Genomic DNA, 18,637 nt, shown 5'->3' on the forward strand with positions numbered 1-18,637 from the left:
CTGTAGACCAGACTATCACTGGATTTCTTATTTTGTGACACAATAAATTTCCTTTTTGTTAAAAAAAAAAAAAGACCACCCTCTTATGAGATATTCTCTTGTACCTACTTCACAGATTTAAGAAAAAAAAAGTGGCAGGGAGACACTAAGCAAATTTTTTTAAAGTCTTACAATAGGTAACTGGTGGAGCCAACTTTTAAGTTCAGTCAGCCGCATCCTGCCATTGTGGGCCTACCAGTCACTATGCCACAAGCATGCGCTCTGAAGCTGGATCGATCCCAGTCCAGCCACTTTCCATTTGTAAAATGGGGATAAGAGTATCTCCCTTATGAGGTTTTAGTAAGAAATTAATGAGTTAATACTCATCATGTGCTTAGAACAGTGCTTGGTTAAGTGTGAGGTATTATGATGCTGTAAAAATAATGCACAGGGCTTCCCTGGTGGCGCAGTGGTTAACAATCCGCCTGCCAGTGCAGGGGACACGGGTTCGAGCCCTGGTCCGGGAAGATCCCACATGCCGCAGAGCAACGAAGCCTGTGCGCCACAACTACTGAGCCTGTGCTCTAGAGCCTGCGAGCCACAACTACTGAAGCCTGCATGCCACAACTACTGAAGCCCGTGCACCTAGAGCCAGTGCTCCGCAACAAGAGAGAAGCCACTGCAATGAGAAGCCCATGCACCGCAACAAAGAGTAGCCCCAGCTCACCGCAACTAGAGAAAGCCCGCGCGCAGCAACGAAGACCCAACGCAGCCAAAAATAAATAAATTAATTAAATTTTTAAGAAAGAATAATGCACAGTGGTGGCAAAACTTTGGAGGAACTGTTGGTAAGATTACAGATTGCTATATCCTTTTAATCAGATTCCACCTCTAGGAATTTATTCTAATTAAGCAAATAACAGTTTTGTTCACGAATTTCTGTCTAAGAATGACTGTGACATTTAAAATAGCAGAAAGCAAATATAAATGTCCAACAATAGAGAACAAGTTGAATTAAAGCCACTGAACATATGCAGAGGTATGTTTATTGACATAGAAAGATGCTTACATATTGTTAACTGAAAAAAGCAGGTAAAGTTATGTACAGTATTATACTAGTTCTAAAAAAAGTGTATTCATAGAAAAAAATCTGGAACATCTCAAATATCATCTGTGGTTATTTGTGGAGAGTTTATGGTTGAATCTTACCTTCCCATTTTATTATTTTTACAAAATTAGGTATTAATCATTTAAAAAATCCGCTTGGGTGTTATTTGCATAATAGGTATAATAATAATAATCCACCCTATCCATCATTTCTCATGTCTGATAATCTACTTATAGCCCAGGTTTCCCTTGATAGCTTCTGTTTTCTTAGAAGGGAGGTATGGGGGAACCAGTTTAGTTCCTTGCCCTGTCTCTGGTCATTTCCACAAAAGCTCTTGCAGTTAATGTTCGCTCTGCTTAGCTTTTTACTTTGACAAATATTTAACATTTGCCTACTATTCATTACTGAGGGCCTGATTCAGGCATTGGCAGTAACAGCATCTTAGCTTGGTTAAGACTACCAGCTTCATTGCTTAAGTGCCTGTTCTGTCACTGAATAGCTGTCTGATCTGGGCAGGCTTCTTAACCTCTTTCATTTGAAAGCAAATATTTATTGAGCTCCTCCTACGTGTTAGACACTGGAGATACGTCCTTGAACAAAAGAAGCACCTGTTCACGAAGCTTACATTCTAATGGGAAGAAATCGATGATAATAACTATGCCGGGTGGTGGTAAGTGCTACAAAAATAATGCAGGAGAAGGAGACTAAAGAAACGCAGCCAAAAATAAATAAATTAATTAAATTTTTAAGAAAGAATAATGCACAGTGGTGGCAAAACTTTGGAGGAACTGTTGGTAAGATTACAGATTGCTATATCCTTTTAATCAGATTCCACCTCTAGGAATTTATTCTAATTAAGCAAATAACAGTTTTGTTCACGAATTTCTGTCTAAGAATGACTGTGACATTTAAAATAGCAGAAAGCAAATATAAATGTCCAACAATAGAGAACAAGTTGAATTAAAGCCACTGAACATATGCAGAGGTATGTTTATTGACATAGAAAGATGCTTACATATTGTTAACTGAAAAAAGCAGGTAAAGTTATGTACAGTATTATACTAGTTCTAAAAAAAGTGTATTCATAGAAAAAAATCTGGAACATCTCAAATATCATCTGTGGTTATTTGTGGAGAGTTTATGGTTGAATCTTACCTTCCCATTTTATTATTTTTACAAAATTAGGTATTAATCATTTAAAAAATCCGCTTGGGTGTTATTTGCATAATAGGTATAATAATAATAATCCACCCTATCCATCATTTCTCATGTCTGATAATCTACTTATAGCCCAGGTTTCCCTTGATAGCTTCTGTTTTCTTAGAAGGGAGGTATGGGGGAACCAGTTTAGTTCCTTGCCCTGTCTCTGGTCATTTCCACAAAAGCTCTTGCAGTTAATGTTCGCTCTGCTTAGCTTTTTACTTTGACAAATATTTAACATTTGCCTACTATTCATTACTGAGGGCCTGATTCAGGCATTGGCAGTAACAGCATCTTAGCTTGGTTAAGACTACCAGCTTCATTGCTTAAGTGCCTGTTCTGTCACTGAATAGCTGTCTGATCTGGGCAGGCTTCTTCACCTCTTTCATTTGAAAGCAAATATTTATTGAGCTCCTCCTACGTGTTAGACACTGGAGATACGTCCTTGAACAAAAGAAGCACCTGTTCACGAAGCTTACATTCTAATGGGAAGAAATCGATGATAATAACTATGCCGGGTGGTGGTAAGTGCTACAAAAATAATGCAGGAGAAGGAGACTAAAGAATGAGGACAGATGAGGTGTGAATGTGGGGATCTATGAGCTATTTTAGGAAGAGTGGTCAGCAAATGGATCTCTACTAAGATGATGTTTGCGCAGAGACTTGGAGGAAGTAACGCAGCCACCAGCTGGGGGTGGTGTGTGGGGAAAGAGTTTCAGGAAGAGGCAGTGGTGTGCTGGCGCTGGCCCACACTTGTTCTAATTACACGCATCTCATCCCAACTCTGCGTTCAGTGAAGTCACGTTGGTAGCTTGAAATCAGCCTTGGTGAGAGCATCTGTACACAGAAATCAGCAAATGCTACAAATCAGTTTTCTTTTCCTCTCAGAGAGCCACTTGTTAAATATCTACCAGCACACCACTGAGAAGAAGGAGCAGTAAGTGCAAAGGCCCAGAGGTAGGAGTGTGCTTGATCAGTTGGAGGAACATCAAGGCAGCCAGGGTGGCTAAAGAGAATGAGAGGGTAGTTGATAGGAGATGAAGTTAGAGGTAGCTGGGAACAGAATTGATAGGACTTTGCAGGCACAGTAAGTACACTGGACTTTATTCTAAGTGAAATGGGGGTCATTAGAAGATTTTGAGCAGAAGAGTGACAGAATCTGACTCAAGCTTTGACGAGAGCCACACAGGGAGGAATCGGAAAGGCCAGTCAAGAGACTGGCAATAACCTCTTGGTAGTGGTGGAGCCAGGAAAAAGAGTACCTTGATTTATTCATCTTTTCAGATGTTGTGAAGATTAAGTTGGCTTAGCATAGTGACTAGCGCACAGCAGCCCCTCAATAAATGATAGCTGTTGTTATTGACAGATGCCAATCCTGGGGGTGGGGGAGGGGTGCTCATATCTAATTAGGAAGACCAGTAATTCCAGCACCAAGTGGTAAGTACTATGTTCCAGACAAGTGAGAGGATAGAGGAGAGACACTTAAAACCAAGTTGGGGGGTAGGAGAGGCCAGGGAGGGTGTATTTGAGCAAAAGGCTAAGGGGGTGGGTGGGTGCTGGGGGCTGCTTTAGCAAAGGCACTGGGAAGTGGACTTCGAAGGAAAACAGAACTTTAAAAAGTGTCTACACCTCCCCAGCTCCCCAGTTCGGGGGACAGATCACAGCTTTGTCCTTTAGATTAGCAAAATAATCAGTGATCTGAAGAAATGGTGATAAATTAATTACTCAGTGTGTTGATTAAATCACCTAGTAGGCTGTGCATCGTTACGTTCCAATTCAAATTCACTGGTAATTTTATAAATTCCATGGAGCCTTTGATTCTGGTCAGCAGTCAGATATAAAAACTCAAGTTGCTGAGAACTTTAGAAGTCGCTATGGGAAAAGGGAGTTCTTAATCTGGAGGTCAAGCATGGGTTTTAGGAGGTCTGTGAATCTCTTGAAGATATTTGCAGAACTAGGTGTGTACATGTGAATTTGGGACAGAGGAGATCTATAGCTTTTATCAGATTCTCAAAGAGGTTTATGGCCCAAAAACTATTAAAAGCACTGCTACTGAGAGTAATATTAGAGGGTAAAAGTCATTCTAGAAGAAATGGCCAGGTTTTTATTTGCCATTTCATCTGTCATTAAAATATTTGGTAAAGTGATATTTAAAATCACATGAAATCAGTTAAAACACTGCATTTAAAAAGTGGTTCCCTTCTGTTAAGAACATTGTCATTTTATTCAAATATGAACTGTCAGTTTGAACCCAGCTGGGTCCACATTTAGAATTTCACCTGTGCCGAGCTCTGAATGAGCTGTGGTACAATAAAAAACGCTTACAGGCAAAATCTGCTCTGTTGATCATCCAGGATCATACCTCATATTCTTCCTATTGAATGTTTTCTGCCCCTGATTTTTGTTATTGTTGTTTATTGATTACTGATTGCCTACATTCTTCTGACGTTAAGCTGCTGAGTTTCCGAAGTAACAAGTAATCCCTAAGGGCTTCTTCAAAGCCAAAGAGATAGAGATGTTTACTGAAATTTTACATTAAAAGGAGGATTCATGGAAATTAATTGCTCTGACCAGCTGCCAAAGACTCTTCAATTCAGGATCTCACCTTCTTCTAGTCATACATGGATGGTTAGAATCTACCCACCTACTTTTGTCTGACAATGGGCCATTACGTGAGTACTGCATGGGTTGTAATAATTCCTCTTTCTTAAGCGCAGAGAATGGTCCAAACACCTTGTTGAGTGCATTATGTATATTATCCCACCGGATCCTTACAACACCTAATGAGATAGGGACTTTATCCCTGTGTTATAGATTCCAAATCTGGGCTTTCAGATATTAGGTAACTAATTTGCCCAAGATCACCCAGCTAGTGAGTAGCAGAACCAATTGGTAGGAGAATGGAAAACCAAATGTCCTAGAAGGACGAATGAGCTGTAGAAAGAAAAGCACCCTTTTCCTTGTACCACTGTCATTTTTCACTACATGGTATTTTCCAGTGCTGCGGTATCAGGTGCTGGGTCAGACAATGGAGGAGAAAAGCAGCATAGGAATTGATGACTACTGGAAAGGGTTGTAGGGAAATTAATTCATTGAACTAATATATCTCACTATATTTTAAAAATAGTGACGGGGAAAGCACTTAACTTTTATTGAGTATTTGAGTATTTACCACAAACAAAGCCCAGTGCAAGGTGCTGTACTAAGATTATTGCATTGAATCCTCATTTTAAGGCTTCCCAGGGAGGCACTACTGTCCCCATTTTACATATAAGGAGACTGAGGCTCTGAGAAGTTGCATAAGTTTCCCAAAGTCACATAGACAGTAAGATGGTATGATATGCCAAGATCAGCCTCCAAAAGCTATTTACTTTATAATACATCATACTGTAAAATCCACTTTAAAAGCTATTGACTAGAATTTAAACTATTTGGGGCCAAAGATCATGTCATTAAATTTTGTATACTCCTCAGGACATAATATAGTACTTCATACTTGGTAGGTACTCAAGAACTGTTTCTGGGTTGGTCACTCATCACAGTGGGTTGAAAAATAGAACATCAAAGGCACAAAGATGTATCTTATTTCCAAAAGGGGAAAAAAAAAAAAAAGAACTTCCTTCACATTCCTTAGAGGATATACTGTTCCTTGAGAGCAAAATTACAGAAAATCTTTTTAACAACCCCATATGCCTAGTTCAGAGGTTAAAACCTGTACATGTTATACAAGGGTTCCTAACAATGCACTTTCTGTATTATAACTGCATGGTATTGACGTCTGCAAGATGAACAACCGTGACTAGGTTAGTCTTGGTGGGGAACAAAAAAAGCAGCTTGATATTTTAGAAATATGTGTGGTATATGACATAGTCAAAACCCAACAACTACACATCATTTTAAGGTGTAAAAGGGGCATTAGAAAATACTCAGGAACATGTGTAAATGCTTAGACACGTGGCACGACCCTCTTCATGGTCCTTGTGGTTTTTTTCAGCTGGTGGCTGACACGTCCTTCCTCAGCACAGCCCGGCTTCTTCAGTGTGGAGAGCTACGGAGTGGTGCTGTGTGCGAGGGGTTCCCGATGACGGCACTGCTCTAATATTCCAGCGTCACGGTCTTGGTTTTGAGGTATTCGTTTAGAGCTTCCTCACCTAGGGAAGAGAAAAGCAGCTGATGGACCACGTTCACACGTGGATGTGATGTCGCCAGATCTTGGACACAGGTGCAGGCATATCAGTCACTAGGCAAATAGAATGGGGCTGAGGCAGTGCTTCTCAAACTTTAAATTTCATGTGAATCACCTGCAGATCTTGTGACACTGTAGATTCTGATTGGATTAGGTCCGGCAGAGGCCCCCAGATTATATGTTTCTAACCATTCCCCGATGATGCTGAGGCTTGCGGTGCACACTTTGAGAAGCAAGGGTTTAGACCAGCTACCAGGCCTTCTAAGGACCAGAGTGTTGGCTTATCACTTTCTACCCCAAACCCTTCTCCTTTATTTCCCAGCTTGATGACAAACCTCCATGTCTATTCCTTGCCCATTTAGGCTGAACAGAAGTGATCAGGATACTGTCCTTCTGATTACATTAAACGAAGCAGAATAGAGCAAAGAAAGTTTGAGATCATTTGGTCTCATCTTATTTTAAAGATAAGGGAAAGGCAGTTTTCCTGACTTACATAGTATGTTAGAGACACAGGGGCATATCCAGGAAAAAATAAAAAGGTCTGCCTTTCTGTTTCTATTCTGTTCCTATTTTGAGCTACCACAATCATTGATTTCTACCACAGTTAAAGGGCATGAATACCACAAGTGAAACTAATGAGTATATGATTCTGGAAGTTGAGCTAAACCCAGGCTTCTTAATGTTAAATTAGAATCACCTTAGGGAGCTTTTAAAATTCCTGATCCCAGGTCATACCCCAGACCAATTAAATCAGCATCTTTCCTTTTTTTTTAAAGCTCCCAGGTGATTCTAATCCAGTGTGCACCTGGGAACCATTGGGCTGAGGGAGTTTCAAAGTAGGAGAGGAAGAAACTGTTAGACAAAGTCTACTGTTTTATAAGAAAACAGACATGAAGTGTGTCGATCATTCTCTATCAATCAAAAGACAAGTGGAACACTGTTGCCTCACTTTATGAAAATAATTTCCCTAAGAAAATCTCTCCATGTGTTTTGGATCCAGGGATGAAAGCCAGATTGAAGACATGAAAAAAAAAAAAAAGACTTTACCTTCAACTCAATGGAATTTAAAACGAGAGCCACTTTTATTGTTGCAAATACACTGCCAAAAGTCTTCAGGAAAGAGAAATTGTAAAAATACCCTAAATTAACCCAATTTATGTTAGCAGAGTGTAATTGCAGTAAATCACAAGCATTTCAATTTTTGAAACAACCTGCCAGACTGACTATGGGGCGTGAGAACATGGGCTGCATAGCCAACTGTCTGGCTTTGCATTCTCTTCGCCAGTGGCTGTCTGGCTGACTTTGGGCAAGTTACCCCAAATCTCCGAGCCCCATTTTTCTCGTCTGTAAAATAAAGATAATAATAGCACCTACACTCCCATGGCTATTGTGAGGACTGCTCATGCTATTACAGGTAGAGTATGAGAATAGGGCCTGGTACATATTTAGTGTTCAAAGTAAGCTATAACTGGAAATGTGATAGTGGTAACTGCCCACGGTGAATTACATTTTGGGCTCTCTGCAGACTCTCAATCTGAGCTCCCAGATGCCCAGAAAACTCTGCCAGTTTCAGTGTTGTCTCTGAAAGACTGCCAGGTGGCTCAGAGACAGGATTTATTCTTGGGGCTAGCTGGTTATTGCCTTCTACCCATTTTCCTTTCTTGGTTTCACATGGTCCCATGACATCCAAACCAAGTTCATGCTGTATGTCAGGTTAAAAAAAAAAAAGCCTAACATTTTAGCTAAAAGATATTGTCAGGGTTTTCTTTTCAACGTGAATCTTCTTTTTTAAAAGGAAACACTTTTCCACACAATTTGAGTGCTTTTCTATATTTACGTTATGTTCAATAAAAATGTTTAACTTTGAAAAAAATCAGTACCCTTGAAAACCCAGATCCAACTGCCATGTAGGAAATGCCCTTTAAAGCAATACAAGAGTGTTCCATGAAGCATGAAGTGGACTATTTTGTGATGTGCAGTAGAAAAGTAAGGCATACTCATACCTAAGTCTTTTCCAAAGCCAGACTGCTTAACTCCACCAAAAGGGGCTGCCACATCCGTCTTGTTGTAGGTGTTAATAAAAACAGTTCCCGCCTCTAGCTTTTCACTCACATACATAGCTTTATTTATGTCTCTCGTAAAAACCCCGGAGGCCAAGCCGTACTCTGTATTATTTGCTCGCTGCAACACTCCATCGATGTCCCTGCAAGATGTTTTTAGGAAGACATAAAACCTCATTAAATGCAAAAGCAAAACACTTAAAAAAAAAAAAAAAAAAAGCAAAACACTTTCATTTTCTGTTCTAATGTTTTTCCCCTCCATGCTAGAAACAGGAAAACATTACTGTGAATGTGCTTACATTTTTATAAATGAAATATTCCAGGCTTACACCAAAAGAAACTCCCAATGAAATATTACAACTCTAGTATTATATTTTTCACATGTATCATGAAACACCTTTTAAAATCTGAAGTCATCTTTTCAGCCTTCTTCATTGCTTCTCCTTCTTGACTACCCCATTTGTTTTCCTCTCCCTTGAGCTCCATTTACAGACATATTCTCAGAGCACCCGCAGTGTCCCCCCATCTATCCAGATTTTACATGCACATTTCAAGGCTCATTCACTCGATGCCTCACCCTGAAGCCTTCCCAGATCCCACCAGTGCCCCTGTTTAGGCAGTGAAGTGTAGTGGCCCGGTGAGAAGGCTCCACAGCCAGACTGCCTGGGTGACCTTGGGTGAATCATTTCATCTCCCCTGCTTTTGTTTATTCTTGTGAAAAAATGGAAATAATAATAATAGCACCTGTCTTGTTGTCATGAGGATTAAATGAGCTAATAGTGTCTGGAACACAGGAAATGCTCAATGAAAGTTAGCTATAATAGGGTAGCACATATTCCTCCAATTCAGTATTTTGGTTTACCTTTTCGTGTATTTGGTGTTCACCCTCCAACTAGACTGGAACCTCCCCGAGGGCAGGGATAACATCTTGCTTTTCTGTGTACTAGGGTTTTGCACCATCAAGTGAGAGTGAACGCAATTAATATGCCAATCCAATAAAAGGGCAGTAAAATCATCCCTTAAATGGGTCTGGTGACTTCCCTGCCTTTTTACTTGTACACACCAAGTAAGTGCAGATGTGAACCTGCTCTTCTCTCAGTTGGGTCCAGTTCCAACATGCCTGCCATAGTGTGAGTATCTCATCTTTATGAGTGTCATACTAATGTTAAAAAAAATGCATGAATTTTCTACAACATGGCCAGCCAAGATTTCATCTGGAGGTCTGGCAAAGAAACACGATTTCTGTTCCAAAACTGGAGCAAAAATTAGTTGTGCTGAATTCTTTGAGAGACAGCACAGGCTTCAATGTGATGTCTTCCCAAGGGATTTTCAAAGGTAATCTTGACTATACGCAGTCTTCAACTCTCATGAGAAATGTGGAATCTAACTTGAAGAGGACTGAGGCTCTGCCAAAACTCTCACACTTGATGCATTGCACCTGATTGCACTGCGAATACTGGTAGCCTGGACTAAGGCCGAAAGATGGCTGTATGCCATTGCCCATTGAGGACTACTGAGACGACATAGCTTCACAGCACACCTTGCCCACTTTTAGAATAATAACGAGCATAATGACTGCAATGTCACCAACAGCAAACACTTGACTTATTTAACAGTTAGAATGACCCCAAAAGGTAGATACTATTAATAACCCAACTTCACAAATAGATAAACTGCACAAATAGAGAAACTTAGTAGAGGAATTAAGTGGCCCAAGCCCACAGAGGTGGTCAGTGCAGACTCCACCTACTGCACCTCCCACCTAGGCCCTATGGGGTTAATTGCCCGTCTCCTTGTCTGTCTTCCCTATTAGATGGTGACCTCCTTGAGGACAGGAACTGTGAATTATCTAGGCTTACATCCCCTAAAACTGGCTTCTAATACCTGCATATTTAACACAAGGACCATCCTCTAGGGGAACTTAAAATAAGGAAAAGAGGGTAACAGGGCATCCTTGGATCAGTATGTCAAAAGGTTACTCACTACAGCTTAGTGTCCCCAAAGGTCTCTCACAGTATGTCTGTCCAAGACCAAGAAGTCCTTCTGAACTCTGTATTCTGTTTTCTCATTGGTTAAAGGAAAACTGAAGCCAGAATAATGAAGAATTGTGTGCAGTATACCATGAGAGTCTATTGTATTAAATATTCTGATATGAGCTCAGTTACCATACAGCCCTCTTTGATATGCTAAACACTGAGCATATCAAAGTTTCAGGCACCATAACAAACCAGTATGTCATTCACGGTTGATTATATGGTGATTGTGGACATTGCTACAAAGAGTTGAGTATTAGGCTTTTGGGGGCATGATCCCCTATGGAGAAAACACTCTTGCTTTGGGAAAATCAGATTTCATAGATGCTGCCTTCCCTAGAAATGTAAATGCGAAAACCAGTTCTGTTATTCTCAGTTACTGACCTTATTCCAGAGACATTTCAAATGCTGGCTGTACAAAAACTAAGACTTAGCGAACATCCCATAATGTCACCCATTAATTTAAGCTAAGGAGCAAAAATATATTACAATCTACATTGGTTAGCATTCTCTTCTAATTATTAAGACAATTATTCTTATGGTAGAAAATTACATGTTCATTGATTTTATGCTCTGTACATAGCACAATGACAGAAAAAAGAAAAGTATCTAGGCAATCCGGTCAAATTATGCCTGAGGAACATACCCATTTTGGAATTTAGAAATGACCATAATAGGCCCGAAGGATTCCTCTTTGGCAAGATACATGTGGTCTTCCACATCTGTGAAGACAGTAGGTTCCATAAAAAAGCCTATTTGAAAAAGAGAAGAAAATAACATCAATTATAGGGTAATATTCAATTAGTAGTTCTCTCATTTAATTACATTATAAATTTTTTTCTTCCCTTATGGGTCAGTAAAACCAAGAAGACTTTCATTTTCCTATTTGGTGTTAGCATTCCTAGGTTATTATATTTTTAATGTCCTTATTACAAAACTTTCAAACATATGTAAAAGTAGAGAAAATAGTATAATGAATAGTAAAATAAATCTTTATGCATATTTTGCCATATTTGATTCTTTTTTTCTTGCTGAAATAGTTTAAAGCAAATTCCAGAGATTACAATTTATACTCCAAGTATTTCGGTACAAACCTGGAAAAAACAAGGACATTTTATTACACACCACAATACATTATCACACCTAACAAAATGAACGCCAATTCCTTATTCATAGTTTATATTTCAATTCCTTTTATTAAGTTCCAATTTTTTAATTGAGATGCAATGACATATAACATATTAGTTTCAGGTGTACACCATAATGATTTGATACTTGTATTCCATTTCTGATTTCTGGAAAATATCTTTTTATAGTTGACTTGTTTGATTCAGAATTCAAATAAGTTCCACACTGCATCTGGTTGTTAGATAGCTTAAGGGTCCATTAGCTCTAGAATATTTCTCCCCTTTACCCTGCCCCTTATTTTTCATGCCATTGACTTGTTAAACAGACTGGTTCAGTTGTCCTGCAGAATATCTTATGCATTTCAGATTTGTCATTGCTCCCTTGGGATGATATTTAATTTGTTCCTCTATCCCCTGTATTTCTTGTAAATGGAAAATGTGACCTAAAGGCGTGATTATATTCATGGTTAAACATTTTTGGCAAGAATACTTCATAGGCGCTGCTGTGTCACACACTGGACCCCACGGGGCACATCGTTACCAGTCGCCCTGCTGGTGCTCAATCTTCCTACAACAGTAAAACATGAGGTTTTCCAGTTGTTGTTTGTTTGTCTTTCTCTCCTTTTGGGTATCATGACATCGAGCCATTCACATACTTCTGTAACAGGTACTACGTTAGACAACAGGAATGAATCCTTCCCAGGCTAAGCTGGATAAGATTAAATCTCACATTGCCAGGAATGAAAATCACCAGTGCCTGAATAACACCGTATCCATTACACTTGTTTACTTACGCAGCTAAGGGCCTGTCATATCCATTTTATTTGATTTGAACAGCCTCGTAAAGCAGGATATGCACATTTCATCACATTTTACAACTGAGGCTCAGAAGAACTGTTGTTGAAGGTGTCACAGCTTGTAAGTGGCCAAGCAGGATCTAGAATGTAATTCTTATCATAACGTAAATGACACTACTTTTGAGGCAAGATGGTGCTGCAACGAAAACTGTTACCATTTATTCCAACTTAAGAAGCCAGGCCCCCAGCATACCTCCTACGGAGGTGGTCTTACCTGGCCTTTGGACTTGTCTTCCTCCGTACACCAAGGTGGCCCCCTCTTTCACTCCGGCTTCACAGTACTGCAAGAGCTTTTCCAGATGGGCCTTATGATTTTGGGGCCCATGATCAGTAGCTCTGTCAAGTGGATCACCAATTTTCATCTTTTTAATTTCTTCCACCTGTATGTCACCCAGTTCACAAAACACAATGGACTGTTAATAATAAGAATGGATACCCTTGACCGAGTTTCTACTGTGTGATGGGTGTTGTACTAAGCTGTTCAAAGATGTGTCCTCATTTAGTCTTCAGTACCACTGGAGGTAGATATTTATTATTTCCATCTTATATGAGGAAACCAAGGATCAGAAAGGCTAAGTGACTTGCCCAAGGGCACACAGCCACTAAATACTGTAGAGTTTTCTTGACTTGAAAGCCCAAGCTTGTAACCACTGAGTTTTAAAATTATCCCGAATGTTAGTTCATTAAAATAGCAAACCTGATGTTCTGGAATTTTTGTTAATACAGCATACCTACACTCTTCATGGCAAAATAATTTCTAAAATGGCCACATTGTTGTGTTTTTCCTTTCCCCAAATGTGGCAGACTGCCCTTGTGAAATTCTCACAGTACAGCCACACCAGAGGATATACTAGAATGTTCCAATGAAAAACCATCTTTATCGAAGAATATTCATCACTGACATGTGCTCCTTGGTTATCTTAATCTATTTCTGTGTTTCCTGATGTTAAGTCCAATTCTAATAAGGAGAAAGAAAGGGAGTTATCATGACCCCACAGGGCCATGAATTTGAATTTAGGTCTGGCAGTAATTCCTCAGTAAGTGCTCAAGAAATACCTGCTGAATGAAGAAATGAATACTGTTCATATGTGTGCAAAACATGTTTGTTGATGGACTGATACAGCAAATCCTTGACATTTCTGGTCTCAGCATTTTAAATTTCAACAAGTTGTTGTGAAAGCCCATGACATGTAGTGCTGTACCTTGCATTTTACTAAGGCACAAAATTGAATTATGGGGATGTTCATGAGGCAGCCACTGCCCTCCATCTGCCTCTCCATATGACTTCCTTGTTTTCCACTCTCATGAGGAAAGATGCCTTTGCTTCTTGCGGGGTGGGATGGGGGAATTGGCTCTGAAGGAAAAAAGGCTGGGTGCTGGTTTTTTAAATAGAAACAAATTCGTGATTACTATTACCATAATAATGATAGAGTGTAGTATGTTTTTTTAAAATTAATTAATTAATTTTATTTTTGGCTGCGTTGGGTCTTTGTTGCTGTGCACGGGCTTTCTCTAGTTGTGGCGAGCGGGTGCTACTCTTTGCTGCGGTGCGCGGGCTTCTCATTGCAGTGTCTTCTCATTGCGGAGCATGGGCTCTAGGCGCGCAGGCTTCAGTAGTTGTGGCACGTGGGCTCAGCAGTTGTGGCTCACAGGCTCTAGAGTGCAGGCTCAGTAGTTGTGGTGCACGGGCTTAGCTGTTCCCCGGCATGTGGGATCTTCCTGGACAAGGGCTCGGACCTGAGTCCCCTGCATTGGTAGGCAGATACTTAACCACTGCGCCACCGTGAAAGTCCTTTTGTAGTATGTTTAGAGTTCATTTTAGCCACAGAATTCATCTTAATAGTTCTATGAATGACGTTTAGTCTCATATTTATGGAATCATGCCCAACTACAGGGGGTATGTATGTATGTATGTATGTATATATATATATCTGTCTAGCTATCTATCTTAGTGGAGGAAATTATATGCTATCATTTAACTGTAAATTCAGGATTTGTAAGAATCTAGTGGTATATCTCTCATAGCCAATTTAGGGATTTATAATAATCTAGGAGTATATCTTCTACAAATATCAAGGATCTAGTATACTATAAATGCAGAGCAAGGTATAGGTAGTAATAGCTCTTAAGTATACTTTATCAGGTTTTCTAATATAGATCTATAACTTTTTACTATGAAAAATTATAGGGACTTCCCTGGTGGCTCAGTGGTTAAGAATCCGCCTGCCAATGCAGGGGACACGGGTTCAAGCCCTGGTCCAGGAAGATCCCACATGCTGTGGAGCAACTGAGCCCATGCACTACAACTGCTGAGCCTTCACTCTAGAGCCTGTGCTCTGCAGCAAGAGAAGCCACCGCAGTGAGAACCCCGCACACTGCAACAAAGAGTAGCCCCTGCTCACTGCAACTACAGAAAGCCCACGCGCAGCAACGAAGACCCAACACAGCCAAAAATAAATAAAATTTTTTTAAAAAGAAAAATTATAAACATATAAAAGTAGGTAAAGAATATAATGAAACTCCACATACCCATCAGTCAGCTTCCACAACTGCCAACTCATGACCAATTTATTCCCCCACTTACTTCCTTCCCTTTTGGATAATTTTGAAGCAAAGTCCAGATATCATAATCTAATCTGTAAATATGTCAGAAAGTACTTCTAAAAGATAAGGATTGTGTTCTTTTTAAAAAATACAACCATAGCGCTATCATCACATCTAAGTTCATTAATAATCCCAGAAGAACTTTTAAAGTAAAGGCAATTTCTATACAAATCACAGAGCAAATTTGAAGACGCTTACCACTCTTGTCACAAAGTCATCATGGATGGATTCTTCCACAAACAACCGACCAGCTGCAATACAGTTCTCTCCTTTGTTGAAAAATACTGCTCCCATGCCCTTCGGCAGCAAAAGAGAAAATACTGTTATAGCTTGGGAAGTCAAGATTGTCATAAAATTGCACACACTGAGAATCAGATGTTATTGAAAGACAGCAGACAACACAGAGAAGACAGAGAAAAACACAAGCCCTTGGCCAAGTTAGTGTTGCTTGGAGATTCTTGGTTTTGATATTTTTAGGAATTTTGCTTCTCCTTTCCCCCTTTTGGTCCATGAGTACTTAAAAAAAATATACATAACATGAAGGACATAGTGATAAAAACAGATTTTGTGTTACAAGAAAATTTAGATTATTCTATACATTTAAATGTAATATTTCTATACCAAAGTTTGCTTTTAAAAATCTCTACATCAGTTTAAATACATCATGAATGTTTATAAATCTCTACATCAGTTTTAAAAACCTGGCCTCCAAGTTTCAAAAACACATTTAATTATAATGACATTATTTTTTAAAATTAAGTGCCCTGAGCAGTCCCAAATCTAAACATAAAGAGAATGGTTTCTGTTTATGATTAGATAGAACCAAGCATTGGGCTTCCCTGGTGGCGTAGTAGTTGAGAATCTGCCTGCCAATGCCGGGGACATGGCTTCGAGCCCTGGTCTGGGAAGATCCCACATGCCGTGGAGCAGCTAGGCCCGTGCACCACAACTACTGAGCTTGTGCTCTAGAGCGTGCGAGCCACAACTACTGAGCCCGCACACCACAACTACTGAAGCCCACGCGCCTAGAGCCTGTGCTCCGTGACGAGAAGCCTCAACAATGAGAAGCCCGTGCACCGCAACGAAAGTAGCGCTCACCGCAACTAGAGAAAGCCCATGTGCATCAATGAAGGCTCATCGCAGCCAAAAATAAAATCAGTTAACTAATTAAGTAAAAAACAAACAAAAAAACCCCAATCAAGTGTCATTCTAAGGTTCCTGATGAGAAGGAGGTCGAATGTGTTTCAGAAGTGGGCACCTAGTTAGGTGGACTTGACCTACTCTTACCATTCGTACGGCCTTGTCAAGTTCACAGTCACTGAATATTATAAGTGGGGATTTGCCACCAAGTTCAAGGGAAACTTTCTTCAAGTTGCTCACAGCACAGCTAGAGAAAAATAAAGGGAATATGAGCATTTAGTCTGTCTATCAGTTTCTCTCTCTGTTTCTTCAACCATAAATTACTACTTAGCATGGGAAATATAACTGAGCCTCAGAAATATTAAGAAACTTATTCAAAGACAAAACATGAATGGTAGAATGGTGATAACAGTTGAAGCTGGGTGATGAGCACACAGGAATTCATTACACTATTCTGTGAGCTTTGTGAATATTAGAAATCTTCTGTAATAAAAACTGGTTTCTTTTTAAATTCTGTGGTCAAATGATTAGAGATTATTATAGGTAAATTCAGATTCTTTAGGTGTAAGAATTTTGGTTACATAAAGGCCTGGCAAAGAATTTAACCTTTAACCAGATTACTGGCACATCGGGGGAAAAAAAATCAATTTTTAGAAGTATACTGTTTATTTCTCCCTGTTTGCAAAAGTATTGTTATTTAAAGTGTTTTAAAAATACTCTTAAAAATTCAGAAAGAAGGGAAAAAAATCACAGAATTCCACTCCATGGCTCAATGGCAAATACTTTTTTTTTTTTTTTAACCATTTTGATATACTTATTTCTGGTCTGTATCCAAGCACAGCCTTTGTCTTATTTAACATAGTTAGGATTACCCAATGTATACAATTTTCTACTTTTTTTTTTTTTTTTTTTTTTTACCATTTTGATATACTTATTTCTGGTCTGTATCCAAGCACAGCCTTTGTCTTATTTAACATAGTTAGGATTACCCAATGTATACAATTTTATACCTTATTTTTCTTTCCATTTACCGTTTAACACTCCAATGTTATTAAAAATTCTATGTGACTGAACAGTATTCCATTATGTTAACAAACTTTAACCACTGCCTTATTTTGGACATTTAGATGGTTTGTATTTTTTTGAACTAATGTTACTGCTTTTTAGGAATTAATTTTATAAATAATCCAGATTTGATTTGTCTTTTATATGTCTTTTCAATTTCTTACTTATGCTCCCAAACCAATTTGGGCTACCGCTTAAGTACCGAAAATGTTTTGTGCTTAATGATTGTTAAATCTATCAGAACTTTCAGTACAACTCTGGTTTTGGTGACTCTGGGCTTTACACTTTGGAAAGTATTTTATTGTATTCAAACATTTCAATACCCTGCTGTGGTAACATCTAAATTTGACGTTATTTTTCTCCCTCCAAAAGCACCTTATTTAAAAAAGCAAAAACAAAGCCAAAGACCTGGTTTAACAGGATTTTGAGCAAATCAACACACTAAAACCAATACCTCTTCATGATCTGTTTGCCAATCAGAGTGGAACCAGTGAAACCAAGTTTGCGGATATCAGGATGTTCAGAAAGGCGCTGTCCTGCTATGCCACCTGTGGAATTATGGAATAAAACACAGATTAAAACATTATCGAGTTCTTATGGCAAAGGTGGCTTTGAATTCATTGAAGTAGATTTCTAAGCTCTCATTTAAATCTCAGTTTTACATTTTCTATACTAATAACAAAGTGACAAAAATCTGAATAATATCCTCCATGCAATTGTCAGTACCCCAGAGATGGGTATGCCTTGATTTTTTAATCTGCCAAAGCGATTTTTAAAAATTAAAATGGGCCACCGTAGGGTGGTTTTACAATGTTGTACAATTTCCACCCCTCCCACCCTACTCATCTGCCACTGTATTTCCACTTTCAGATTTTAGCACATGGTAAGTATGTTTATACTTAACTATTTGGTAAACTGTATTTAGTTTTCATATAGTTATAAGTCAGGACAAAACACCAGTGGGAAAACTCAGCTACCCTTGAACCATTCATTAGTTACAGCAAAGTGGGTCCTTGTTGGCTTACCTGAGCCTGGAATGATGTTGATTACCCCCTTTGGAAAGCCTGCTTTAACAGAGAGCTCTGCAAACTTCAAAGCAGTCAAGGGTGTGACCTGAGCAGAAGCAGACAGCAGTTACCTACTTCAGATTCTGGCCTGTCCTTTAGATCACCACCCAGCTTTTCTTCTATTGCCATACCAGAGTTCATTTTATGTTTTATTTTATTTATTTATTTATTTATTTATTTATTTATTTATTTATTTATTTATTTATTTATT

The 18,637-nt window shown here is 39.0% G+C and overlaps 1 protein-coding gene across 1 annotated transcript in view; it reads right to left on the reverse strand.

Moving 5' to 3' along the window:
- Positions 1-1,913: 1,913 nt before the first annotated feature.
- The window catches only part of ALDH1L2 (aldehyde dehydrogenase 1 family member L2), a 60,105-nt gene continuing 43,381 nt past the window's right edge, over positions 1,914-18,637 (reverse strand). Inside the window, exons 15-22 of the mRNA XM_028490594.2 lie at positions 18,385-18,472; positions 17,814-17,907; positions 16,442-16,541; positions 15,353-15,451; positions 12,765-12,930; positions 11,213-11,318; positions 8,477-8,676; positions 1,914-6,438 (exon numbers count right to left, since the gene is read on the reverse strand). Of these exons, the coding sequence (XP_028346395.1) occupies positions 6,383-6,438; positions 8,477-8,676; positions 11,213-11,318; positions 12,765-12,930; positions 15,353-15,451; positions 16,442-16,541; positions 17,814-17,907; positions 18,385-18,472 (909 nt within the window). The 3' untranslated portion in view covers positions 1,914-6,382. The remainder of the gene's footprint in view (positions 6,439-8,476; positions 8,677-11,212; positions 11,319-12,764; positions 12,931-15,352; positions 15,452-16,441; positions 16,542-17,813; positions 17,908-18,384; positions 18,473-18,637) is intronic.

The sequence above is a fragment of the Physeter macrocephalus genome, chromosome 6 (genome assembly GCF_002837175.3).
Source record: "Physeter macrocephalus isolate SW-GA chromosome 6, ASM283717v5, whole genome shotgun sequence".
Taxonomy (NCBI): Eukaryota; Metazoa; Chordata; class Mammalia; order Artiodactyla; family Physeteridae; genus Physeter; species Physeter macrocephalus.